The sequence below is a fragment of the Astatotilapia calliptera genome, chromosome 2 (genome assembly GCF_964374335.1).
Source record: "Astatotilapia calliptera chromosome 2, fAstCal68.1, whole genome shotgun sequence".
NCBI lineage: Eukaryota > Metazoa > Chordata > Actinopteri > Cichliformes > Cichlidae > Astatotilapia > Astatotilapia calliptera.
Window position 1 is genome coordinate 34,647,284 of NC_137423.1, and position 11,318 is coordinate 34,658,601.

An 11,318-nucleotide genomic window follows, 5' to 3' on the forward strand; every position below is an offset into this window, starting at 1 on the left:
CTGTAGGCTGTAGTTGCACAAACACACAAACCTATGCAAAACACGCCCATATGTAGTCAGTGCTAAAACATTTGCATTTGCTGAGTTTTCACATGTGATAGAGCTTGAGTGAATGAGACATTTCACACGGCCCTGGTAGGAGGCTGTGTGTGGCGGTGTATGAAAATGGGCACATGCCCGACTGTGTTCACTGCTGTCTAGTTGCCTATCCCCACTCCTCCCGTCCCCTACCTGCAGGGGCATGCGGCCGTCCAGAGGGGTTCCCAGGGGCTGTCTGCCGGGGCTGGACTTTGTATCGCTGTCAGCTGACGTGTTTCTGTGCCTGCGGTCCCGGAGCCCCCGTCCCCGAAGCCCCCGGCAACGCCCCCGGCCACGTCCCTGCCACTACCCACAGCGCCACTGACCTGCTGTTAACGCTCAGTGGTAAACAGCTTGGCCCAGCCTGGCTTGATTCACCCTGGCATGACCCATGTGGCCCGCCTTAAGGATTAAAAACCCTGGGCTGCTGTGTTTGCAAACTGATCGCCAGCTACACCCACTTTTATAAGCCTCATTCCAGTCCATAATTGATCCCCAAATACTCCTGCCAGCGTCTCAGCAGTTCCATCATAGCTTTCTAATACAGTTTCTAACACAATCTTATTTCTTGCACCTCAGATTTTCTATTTTGCATGTAATTGTAAGGACAAACAGAAGAAGAGTTTAAGTTTCATTCCATTTTTTAATTTCTTCATGACAGCCGCTTCTTGAGATGGGCCTCGTTTTTTGAGATCTGATCAAGCATCCGGGAAATTTGCTTTGCTGAAAACGTCTTATTCAGCATCCAATAATAAAGTTGTTAAATCTCTACATTTGGATCTTAATAAATCGAGACCAGATCTTTCCTTGTGCCAGTGGTCTGTAAGTACTACTTCCCACCCTTTACAAAGAGGCTTGCAAATGGCTGCTGTGCTCTGTGTTGTATGGCTGGTGCCTAAGAGGCCATTGGTGTATGAGAAACAACAGGAAAGAGTTGTTCTTAACAGACTCACCTGGGGCAGCATTTACACTTCCCATGTGTTATTACTGTAGAAGTCATAGTCTGACCCCAGTGCATGGTTGAGGATAATGCCTGTCCTGAGTGTTTCTGACTCTGTGCACTATTTGGTCTCATGTTGTTTTGTGTTATTTTCCCAGCAAACAGCAGAGGGCATCAGTGAGTTCAGAGGAGACAGAGTCTGGGAGGAGCAGTCCAGACCCCCAGCCCCACTCCCCGAAACACCAGCACAACCGTAGGAGTGAGTAAAATCTCATCGCTGCGCATTTATGTTATAATCAAGTAGATACTTAGTAACTAAATCACAAAAAAAAATAAAATAAAGGGAATCTTGCAAACTATACCTGCATTGCACACTGTTGTGCCGCTGTTGCTGATTTTCTTCAAAATCGTAAACTAATATAGATATTTGACTTTTCCCCCCTCAGCAGTTCAGGTGTACTTTGATCTGAAGAAACAAGTACATCGAGGATTACAAGGGAAAAAGGTCCATCTACTGAGATTAGCTTTTGATTCCACCTTCTTATTAATTTCCCAGTAAGTGACAAAGGGGTCATTGTGATGTCGACATAGTTACTAAGTATCTACGTGGTGCCTTTTAAGATGTGGTATTTGGAAGAATGTGCTTGCTGATGCCTTTAACAGAAAAAAGTCATGTATGTGTCCCAGGCTGGCCAGGAGCTCCTCACTCCGTAGACATCTGCGAGGGTCTGGAGGAGTGGCCTGGAGGTCGCGACCCCTTCCATCCATCTGACACAGAGGAGGAGGTTTTGGTGCAACTGGTGAGACCAAATGCAACTACAGATACTGTATAAACTAAAATTCTCCCAGCTTTTTTTGTAACCTCTATTATCTAGTTAAATGCCAAAAAAGGAAAGTTGTCTTATCTCTCTTTGAAATTTCCCCACACATATTATGAAACATTTCCCATATTGCTTTTGCCTGTAAGTCATCTTTTACTGCAAAATACCCAACCATACTTATTGTACTTTTTAAGACTATTACTGTTACTTTTTCAGATAATTTTGAACCTTTTTTAAAATCTATTTTGGGGCTGTTGTGCCTGTTATTAATCGCTCTCTTTAATATTTTCTTCTTCATCGTGCCTTTTTTATGCCACACTTTGTAACACCTGCTTTCAGAAGCGACGTATAAATAAATCTGCTTGACAGTTTTCCTTCTCTGTTAGTCTCCAGGCAGATACAGGGTTTTGGCTGACTGTCTCCAAAATGGACCAGACAGCATCATCATCAAACGTGGAGACGTCATCCAACTACAATGTGAAGACAACAGGGGGCGCTGGTGAGTTTTCAGCCACTTTCAGCAAACCCTGTCAATGGGGCTTAGTGATCAGCCGAACTACCAGCGTGTGAATGGATACAGTTATTTTCCTTCCCTCCTGTAAACACTTTCCTCACAATTCTTCATCCTGGTGGAAAGGCTGGTGAAAAATGTGACTCTGCAACAAGAGGGCTTCTTACCAGCTGCCACCCTGCAGCTGATTATAGGAGGCAGCAGGCACGAAAACTCCTCCAGACTAGGGGGTAAAGACGAGACCTAGACTTCCATCTCACAATAATATTGAGTATTTCTTAACTCTGATTCTCTTCTCTAAAAGTCTGTGTATTTTCTCGTAGACCCAGGAAACCTGAAGGTGAGAAAGCTCAGCTCCCCATAGAGAAGAAAGCACATATTGTGATTATATTTACCTTTGGGTGAGAATGAACAGACAGAAAGCAGACTGAGCCATAGCTGTCTCATAACTGATCCTCCCATGCCGTCTTCTTTCATCAACGTTCAGTCATTAAAAAGACAAACATGGAAATCTACACAACAGTTTTTTTTCTATGGCTTTGACTGACAATCTCCTAAACCAGAGTTTTCTGACAGTGAAGGTGTGGAGAGGTACCAGCACAAAGACACTGGAGCTGATGAAACCACTACGGACAATCAACAAGCTACCCCCGGATCTTGTTTGGTCTTCCTCTTTTCTCATTAGTGATAAATATCTCTTCCCTCTGGCGCTCACTTTGCAACACATGCAATCGGGATGCGAGTTTGCTGCTTAAACAATGGGTCATTTCACAGTCTGTGGACTCTTCAATCCTAATACTTGAGGTTAAAGTAACTTTATGGGTTTGTGTGTGTGTGTGTGAGCTCCTGTCTCAGTATGTGATGAATGGATGCTAACCCAGGATTTGCCTAAAAACCTTTCTTAAAACATATACATGCCACCGCATGCGGTGTCATTTTTAACATTTACTGTATCTCGGCGTTTCATCTCGTCATTGCATTTTTCTTACATTTTGCTCCTTAAGGCGTCCTCTTCTGTACAGTACGGGAGTTACAATGCCAAATTGTGCCATGCCATAATGCCTTTTTTATTCTTGCTCTTGTAGAGTCTTTTGTATACTGTTTGCAAAATCAAATACTCTGTCCTTGCTTTAAACTGACCTCACAAACATTCAATGGGCACTTTAATATGGTGGAAGAATGATGGAAACTAAAAATCCACCTATTGTTTACCGAATGTGTTCATTGCTCGCTGCTTTACCTCTCTTACTGTGCATTTCCTTGTGTTCTAGATGCTATTGTCTTTGTTTATTCTTCTGTGATGTATGATGAATGTATGAGGGAGGCAGGGAAGACACATGCCTCCTGCATGCAGGAAGCGGTTGACGTGTCAAAGATGGTAATGTAAGGCACAGGCAAATATGATGAAGATTGATGGCAATGTATTCCTCTGTGTGTGCCATAGACAAGTGGGAGGCACATGCCACAGAGCCCTCAAACACTGTCATTTTCATCATGATCTTTTGGGAGCTGTCTTGTCAAATGCAGCAAAGGAAGAAATCCTGAAGCAGAATGAGAGAGAATGATATGCTGCGTGTACTCGGCCATCACAGAGGCAAATTGTTTCTTCGCCAGCATTACAGCTCAGTTAATCTTGGGTTCCTCTTTAAAATGGATCATACAGCCAACATGAAATATACCCTCTGTATTGAACACTTAATTAAATATTGATTGCAGACTTATATGAATTTACCACATCAAATTGAGCCCCCGGTCGGAGGGCTGGCTTTGATACGATGCATTTGATATGGAAATGAATCTAGAAAGCAGAAGGGGCCATTTCCTGTGTTGTTAATTTATTTATTTTACTGTCAAGTCCCAAATGAAATTACATACCCATATTTTTACAGGAGCTATGCTTGATTCTTGTGCAACATCTCCTTTATTTGCTCTATTAGCTTATATGAGAAAAATCACATTGTTTGTTTGTCATTTCAATCCAAAATGCTGCAGAATTTGCACAGATTTCCAGCTCGGGAAGCAAAAATCATGCTTGAGACGTTCTGTCTCTTGATGAGCCATATACCCTACGCTAGTTGCTGAACATTTCTTTTGATAAAAATGCATGGCAACCGAACAATGAGTTGGTTTGTATTATTAAAGTCATCACTCTACACAGGCATTTTTTGTACAGCTTTTCTTATGTAAAGAAAGCCAAATGCAAAAGTATTTGCTGCAATAATATGTTTTTTAAGTGATAAAATAATAGTTGTTTTGACACGGTGATATGGTGGCTCACAACTAAGCCCGGTCTTTGTCATTCACCCTGATTTAATCTATTATTTCTGTCATGTTTCAGTAGCAGCTGTCTTAAATAATAAAACTGCAGAATTTTCTCTTTTTGTTGAGCTTTTGGTCAAATTTAATTTGATGTTTGGCTTTTCAGATTTTCGTTTTATTCATCTTTCTTATCAAATTCATTCACATAACATGTAAGTGATGTTCTGATACGGGCAGATGAACTGGTATTTTCTCTTATATTTATTTGCATAGTATGAAAGGGCATATTAAATCATAGGTCTCAACACTATTTAAGCATATTCATGTATTTCTCTTTACATGTGCATTTTTACAGATTATTGTGCTTCTGTTGTTGAATTGAATGCTGGAATTTTTGTAGTCTAATAATTTTCACTCCTTTAAAAAAACGTTGCGCTTTCTTTACAACATCTACAAGCTGTACTCGTATTTATATGAATTCATTTGCATGCCAAATTCTTACAGTTAAAAAGCAGCTTGCAGTTTTCCAACCTGAAGTGGGTTTGAATGCTTCAATACTTTTTATTTTTACGGGTCAGGGTTTTCATAATCAAATGCCATCCTGTGTTTAGTTACCCCCATAACATGGTTTATCCACTTGTAATAAAGAGAGATCCGGGTGTACACACCATATTTCCCTTGTTTTGCACATTCTTCCCCCCAGCTTACGATGCCTGTGAGGAACCATGTATTATGAATGCTGTTTGCGTGAGGGCCTCCACTGTCGCCCTGACAGGCATCTTTGGCCTCATTATAGTATCCTGCACAAAACATGACAGGGGTGATCCTTTGGCTGCTGCTCTGCGTGCACTCTGTGCGATCTGTGAAGGGAACCTCGACTTTCTGCAGCGTCTTGGCCGTGGCTCCAAGGAAGCGTGTTCTGCCCCAGCCACTGACTGTAGCTGGGGATGAATCCTTCACTAAAGCCTCAATGAACGTCATGGGCCCTATGCAGATGGGTCGCACTGCCTTGGAGAAGGTGATGGGGCTTTTGAGATAGAGGAGGCCGATGTCATGGTTGTATAAGCTTAGAGTGGCATTGTAGCGTGGGTGAATGTGCTTCTCCTTCACATCATGATTCTGCTCCGTGCCTTCGTTGATGTTGATGTTATTCTCCCCTATAATCAAAGATATCATATCTTGTTGAATTGTTTTTTAAACTTCACAACACAATGCATGAAATAGAATTTCAAAAGTAGATGAACTTCCTCTCCCAAGTGCAAGAAATTAACTTTTAAAAATCAAAATCTGATTCATAAAACCACACTAGGGCTGCCACCCCACTTATTTTCTTTATTATTATATGTTAATTTATTGATAATTTAATTAACAGCTTAGGGAATGGTAAAAGGCTCCATTAAAAAATAAAAAATAAAGTTATGTTCTGATCACTGGGCCAAGATCCAAAGGTGCTCAGGCTGCTATCACAAAAAAAGAAAAGGATGAAATCTTGTAATCTTGTTGAAACCAGAAACAGGAGAGCCAGTAATCACAAATAGTTAATATTCATTTGTTTTCTGGTAGCTGTTAAGTGGAGTAGATGCAGTAACACTCTAAACAGCGCCATTTTATTGTATGTCAGCCTTACCCACTCTGACGAAGAAGGAGCCTCGTGCCTCTATCAGGCAATGAGCAGCAGTGATAACCCAGTGTTCGCTCAGAATGGATCCCCCACAGAATATATGACCACTGGGATGTGCTACCAAGGCTACCTGAAAAAGAGAGAAGACCTGAGCTGAGAATAAGCCACTACCAGAGTTTCCTTCCTGTATGTACTTCCTGTAGCAAACTGCTTAAATTGCATTGGGTATGTCTGCTTCGTGACATTACAGTACCTGCCATGGGATCTCTCCCGGTAGGACCACTTCACCTCCAACGATACGTTTATAAGGCGTAACTGGCTCCTCAGTGGGGGCCTCAGTGTCACTGTATACCCACAGGGGCAGTTTCTTTCGTCTATTTCTTGTGTCCATAAACGATACTGTGGTAGTGGCTGGAGTTGAGGGAGGGTATGGAGTAGTGTTCGTGTTGGTCAGTGAAGTGGTGTTTGCATTCTCATAGTGGAGCACAGATCTTGTATATACTCCACTCTGTGCTGTCAGGGCAGTTCTGCCACATGGGAATTCAACTGGTGATGTGAGAAAAGAGGATTGATACAAAGTCATTAATATGATATAGAATATAGCAGGAATAAGCTGATACCTTCTGCTTCACAGCTGACACCATCCTGCATCAGCCTGTATCCTCTAGCACAGGAGCATTTTGCTCTAAAGACTCCTAATGAGTCACAGAAGTGCATACAGTCTCCATTGTTCACATCGCATCTTTTTGCTATAGCTGAGGAGAAAAAACAAAACAAAAGCAAAACATAATTAATTCAAAACAACCCTCTTAATGAATATATATACATGTTGTTACCATATCATATAGAAGTGTGTTTTGTAACACAATAATATTTAATATTTTATATAATCACTGAAATAGGTTTCGTATGTTGTTATTCACTTGCTAATACTAAATTTTAAATAAAACCTTTCTAAATGTGCTTTCAGCGCTGTAGGCCACATTCTGAGCACAAATGTGTTCAAAGCAGAAATGAGAATTCATCTTTCTGATGAATCTTTTTAGTTTAGTAACTAGTAACTATTAGTAACTATTCCCCTGAGTTTTGACCTGTTGTGGAGGGAATAAAACTTTAGACATCCACCAACTCTGTAGCCTCATATTTTCTTCCTAACTTCTTTCTTAAAATGCATCTTAAATCAGAACAATAGCTGTGAATTCCTCTCTATAATTTACATCAATAATGGATGTCTAGTGGCTAATTTATAATAGCCAGTATGAACAAATTAAATTTTTGTTTTTATCTTTAAATAGGGATTCACATAGCCATTTCACATAGCTATTTTAAGACAGACCATCTGTTTTGAAAAGTGAAATAAAAATTCAGGTAAATCCAGGTCTGTGGGATGCTGCTTTTAGAATATCTAAAATAGCCAACAACCTAATTTTGGAACCAGAGTGATGCTGAATGCGAGACACTGATTTAATTTAGAAAGAAGAAGAAGACTGAAATGCATCTGCTTGTTTATCCTTTGATCCTTTGATCTGATCACTGCTGATATCAGATTGTCACGAAATGTAGGAAATGTCACTACAAAACCAATTTTGTTTGATTACAGTTTATATATCCAGTCACATGGCATTCACTCACCAATCTCACAGTTCCTCCCAGTGAAGCCAGATGCACATGTGCAGGTGTAGGAGCCCAGGATGTTTTTACATGACCCCTGGTTCAGGCATGGCCCTGACATACACTGATTATCATCTGAGGAAATCCAAACGCAGAACTTGAAATTAATTTGATATTATATATTACATATATTGATTTATATTATTTTAAAAATTTTATATTATATTATCATTATATATTATACATAAATATTAAAGCAGTAAAAAAGTAATTGGCCCCTTAACCTAATAGCTGCTCAGGGCACCCTTAGAACTACTGTCAAACCTTTGATAAGGTTCTTTGACGTCACTCGGAGGTATTTTGGCTCACTTTTCTTCACAGAATAGTCTTAATTCAGCTATAATGGAGGTTTTTCCCAGCATGAATCGTCCAGGTCCTGAAGCAAAGCAACCCCAGACCATCACGCAACCACCAGCATGTTTAACTGTTTGACTCTTCTTTTTAAGAAATTATGTTTTAGCTTTATGCCAGATGGAGACGCAAACCTTCCAGCTTTTGTCTCATCTGTCCACAGAAGAAAATAAATGGGAGATGAGCTTTTGTGTTGTGTTTTGTCATATTAACCTTGGAACTCTCCCACAGAGGCAGTTTGCACACAGAGGCCTCTTTCTTATTGTTGAACTCTGACCTTAACTGAAGCAAGTGATGTCTGCAGATCTTCAGATGTTGTTCTGGGTTCTTTTGTGACCTCCTGGATGAGTTGCCGATGTGCTCTTGGAGTAATTTTGGTAGGCTGGCCACTCCTGTAAAGGTTCATCTCTGATCCAAGTTTTTCTAATTCTGGATAATGGTTCTCACGGTGCTTTACCAGAGCCCTAAAGCCTTAAAATGACTTTGTAATGCTTTTGAAATGGTTAGATTGTGATGTGTTCTTTTAGCCTACTTCAGCTTGGCAGATAGAGAATTATTGACCTCTGGCAGTCATCAGGCCTGGGTATGCTTAGTGAAATTGAAGCCAGCTTTACAAAATGTGTTTAAAGAGGGGGTAGGAAGACTTCTTCTTCACATAGGGCCAGGTTTAGATAGTATTTTTCCTCTTAATAAATAAAAATAAAAAAAATAAATATTTTCTTTTAATACAAAATGCATTTTGTATTTCTTGGGTTATCTTTGTCTAACATTAAAATTTGTTTGATGTACTGAAACACGTAAGTGTGACAAATATACAAAAATCTAAAAAATCAGGGAGGTGAAAATATTTCATTTCATTTTGCATTTACAGATAAACATGCATAAATATACATAAAGAATATCTAAGAAAAACATGGTAATGTTACAAGATAAAAGACAAACCTTTAGTGTTGAAGTTTTAAAACTAGGAACGATAAGTAGTAATTAGTTAGAATAAAGAAGTTTACCTAAAAAGATGCTCACATTCAATCATTTATTAAGCACACTCTTACCTGTATATCCTGTCCAAAATTCCATCTACAATACAGAGTAAAGTCAGTGATCGGTGCAGCCAGCAAAGCCAAATAAAATCAAAGTAAGTGAATACTCACTGTCTTTTCATCATTCTCGAATGTCTCCCTCGCCTCTTCTAGGTCGCATAATTCCTCTATACACTCTCTCTCCAGGTTTCCCTGCAGAAACTCCTCAAACAGTCCAGTGTTGTAACGTTTGTGTCTGCGCAAAATGCTGTCAGCTGATTGACCGGACAGAAACACTTCATCCGCAGATGGAGCCGGAGCTAGAGTAAACAAAGGAATAAGAAAAAGCTAGTTTGTGTTTATCCACTGGTTCATTTCGTAAGTCAAAAGCAACAACTTCTTAAAGTAAATGCTGCTAAAAAGTCCGCAAAACGAAAATGTACCTAAAGTTAAAGAGCATCACTAAAATGTCACAATACCTCCAGAACCCAGTCGAACATTTAAAAGCAGAAATTGCAGCAAAGACACAGAAATGAGTCCCATTCCAAATTTTTCTGCCATCCTGACAGAAACACTCTCGACTGCTACTCCAAAGTACAATCTGTGTTTGCACATGTGCACCAACAATTAATCGAATGTTTGTTCAGAGAAAAAAAAACAGTCTGTCAGGGAAAAACTAGAGTGTCGACATCCACTGGCACAAAAGACACTGGGTATTTCCTCCTGAATACAAGGATAGTCATTTATTAATGAAAGAACTGTGAGAAATTTAAATGATTACTTACATTAAGGAAACAGGGGTTCTGAAAATGGTGTACTGAAACCAGTCAGCTGCAATGACTTATGTCCTGGTTTTTAACCTTTGCTCCAAGGACAATTTTCAGGCTCCAGCTCTCAGTCATAAGCCTGAGCTAATATTACCTTTGTGCAAAATTATGGCATTTTACCCATTGTTGTGCTAAAATCATGCCACAAGGTTGATTTGTCCATTAATTATTTGTTAGTCAGTCCATTTAAAAACGTGTTATTAACATGTACATGGCATTAAAATCTCTCCCAGTTCGTCTATATACAGTTACGCATAAGCAGTTATTTAATTTGCCTAACAGAGGTAGAAATAAAATCCGTCCAATATTGTGTGCCGTTTTCAGAAACTCGACTTGATGGTGGCCAGACCACAGAAATTAATTTATTAAGTGTACTTCAAACTTTGCGCCACAAGATGGCGTCCACACACCTCAGTAAGGGAGGTAGGCGACAGGGTTTACGACGATACTTCACTGCAGGAGTCTAAGAAACATCATAATACTATACACGTGTGAAGGCCGTATAATGTAAAACATGGAACTAAATCACTGGATTTTTTTTTTGAAAAACAGTTTTAAATGTATTTTTTTTTTAACTCAGTTCTTCAAAATAAATACATAAATAATGCAGTGAAAATAACGGAAAAGAAGAATCTACAGTACTGTACAAAAGTCTCTTGTGCTTCCAATAAGCGAGGCTTGCTTGTAATTTTTTTAAGTGACAAAAACCAAACAAACAAAACAAAGCTATCTACAGCAGACAAACAGTATCACAAAGTCATGTCCTTGACAAATAGGAAAGAATCCAATAAAGGCCTGACACAGGACCTGAGAGATGCATCTGGGCTCCATTGATCCATCTACTGTTCGCTGAAACCACATCAGAAATGGTCTCAGTGGAAGGGTGGCTGGTGAAAAGGGAGTGTACGGAAAGGCAGAAAAGGTTGAGGTTTGCCAGATTACTTAAGAAGTGGAGTGAAAAAATCAGTGGGCACAGGTCTTAGGGAGCTATGAATCCAAGTTGATAATTTTTGGTTCAAATCATTATCTTTCATGGTTTTAGTCTGCAGTGCTAGTGGTTTGATGCAATTAGAAATATGCCACCATATGTTGCTTGGATAGGAGAAAGCTGTATAGGTCCTAATTATATCATTACATTCCCAGAAACTTTAATAAAATTATATTACTGATGAGGAAGGAGAACAAAAATTGAAGAACAGCATTTATAAGTGTAAATAAAT

At 39.6% G+C, this 11,318-nt stretch overlaps 2 protein-coding genes across 3 annotated transcripts in view; one reads left to right on the forward strand and one right to left on the reverse strand.

Moving 5' to 3' along the window:
- mcf2a (MCF.2 cell line derived transforming sequence a) overlaps positions 1-4,731 on the forward strand; it is a 27,811-nt gene extending 23,080 nt beyond the window's left edge. For both annotated transcript variants that reach the window (XM_026144925.2, XM_026144935.2), the window contains 5 exons: positions 1,177-1,277; positions 1,706-1,818; positions 2,226-2,338; positions 2,477-2,580; positions 2,674-4,731. In XM_026144925.2, coding sequence (XP_026000710.1) covers positions 1,177-1,277; positions 1,706-1,818; positions 2,226-2,338; positions 2,477-2,580; positions 2,674-2,714 — 472 coding nt within the window. In that variant the 3' untranslated portion in view covers positions 2,715-4,731. The remainder of the gene's footprint in view (positions 1-1,176; positions 1,278-1,705; positions 1,819-2,225; positions 2,339-2,476; positions 2,581-2,673) is intronic.
- On the reverse strand, positions 4,169-9,909 carry f9a (coagulation factor IXa). Its single transcript, XM_026144957.2, has 8 exons — positions 9,751-9,909; positions 9,404-9,591; positions 9,305-9,329; positions 7,863-7,976; positions 6,851-6,985; positions 6,484-6,776; positions 6,237-6,360; positions 4,169-5,766 (listed from the first exon to the last, which is right to left on the reverse strand). The coding sequence occupies exons 1-8, from the start codon at positions 9,884-9,886 to the stop codon at positions 5,177-5,179; spliced, it is 1,605 nt and encodes a 534-aa protein (XP_026000742.1). The 5' UTR covers positions 9,887-9,909; the 3' UTR covers positions 4,169-5,176.
- Between the last annotated feature and the right edge of the window lie 1,409 nt (positions 9,910-11,318).

Coding starts and splice junctions, on each gene's coding strand:
- f9a (XM_026144957.2), bottom strand. CDS start 9,886: ATGTGCAAACACAGATTGTACTTTGGAGTAGCAGTCGAGAGTGTTTCT. Junction 9,592..9,750: donor TGTTCGACTGGGTTCTGGAG/GTATTGTGACAT, acceptor TGTTTACTCTAG/CTCCGGCTCCATCTGCGGAT. Junction 5,767..6,236: donor CTCCTTCTTCGTCAGAGTGG/GTAAGGCTGACA, acceptor CTTTGATTATAG/GGGAGAATAACATCAACATC.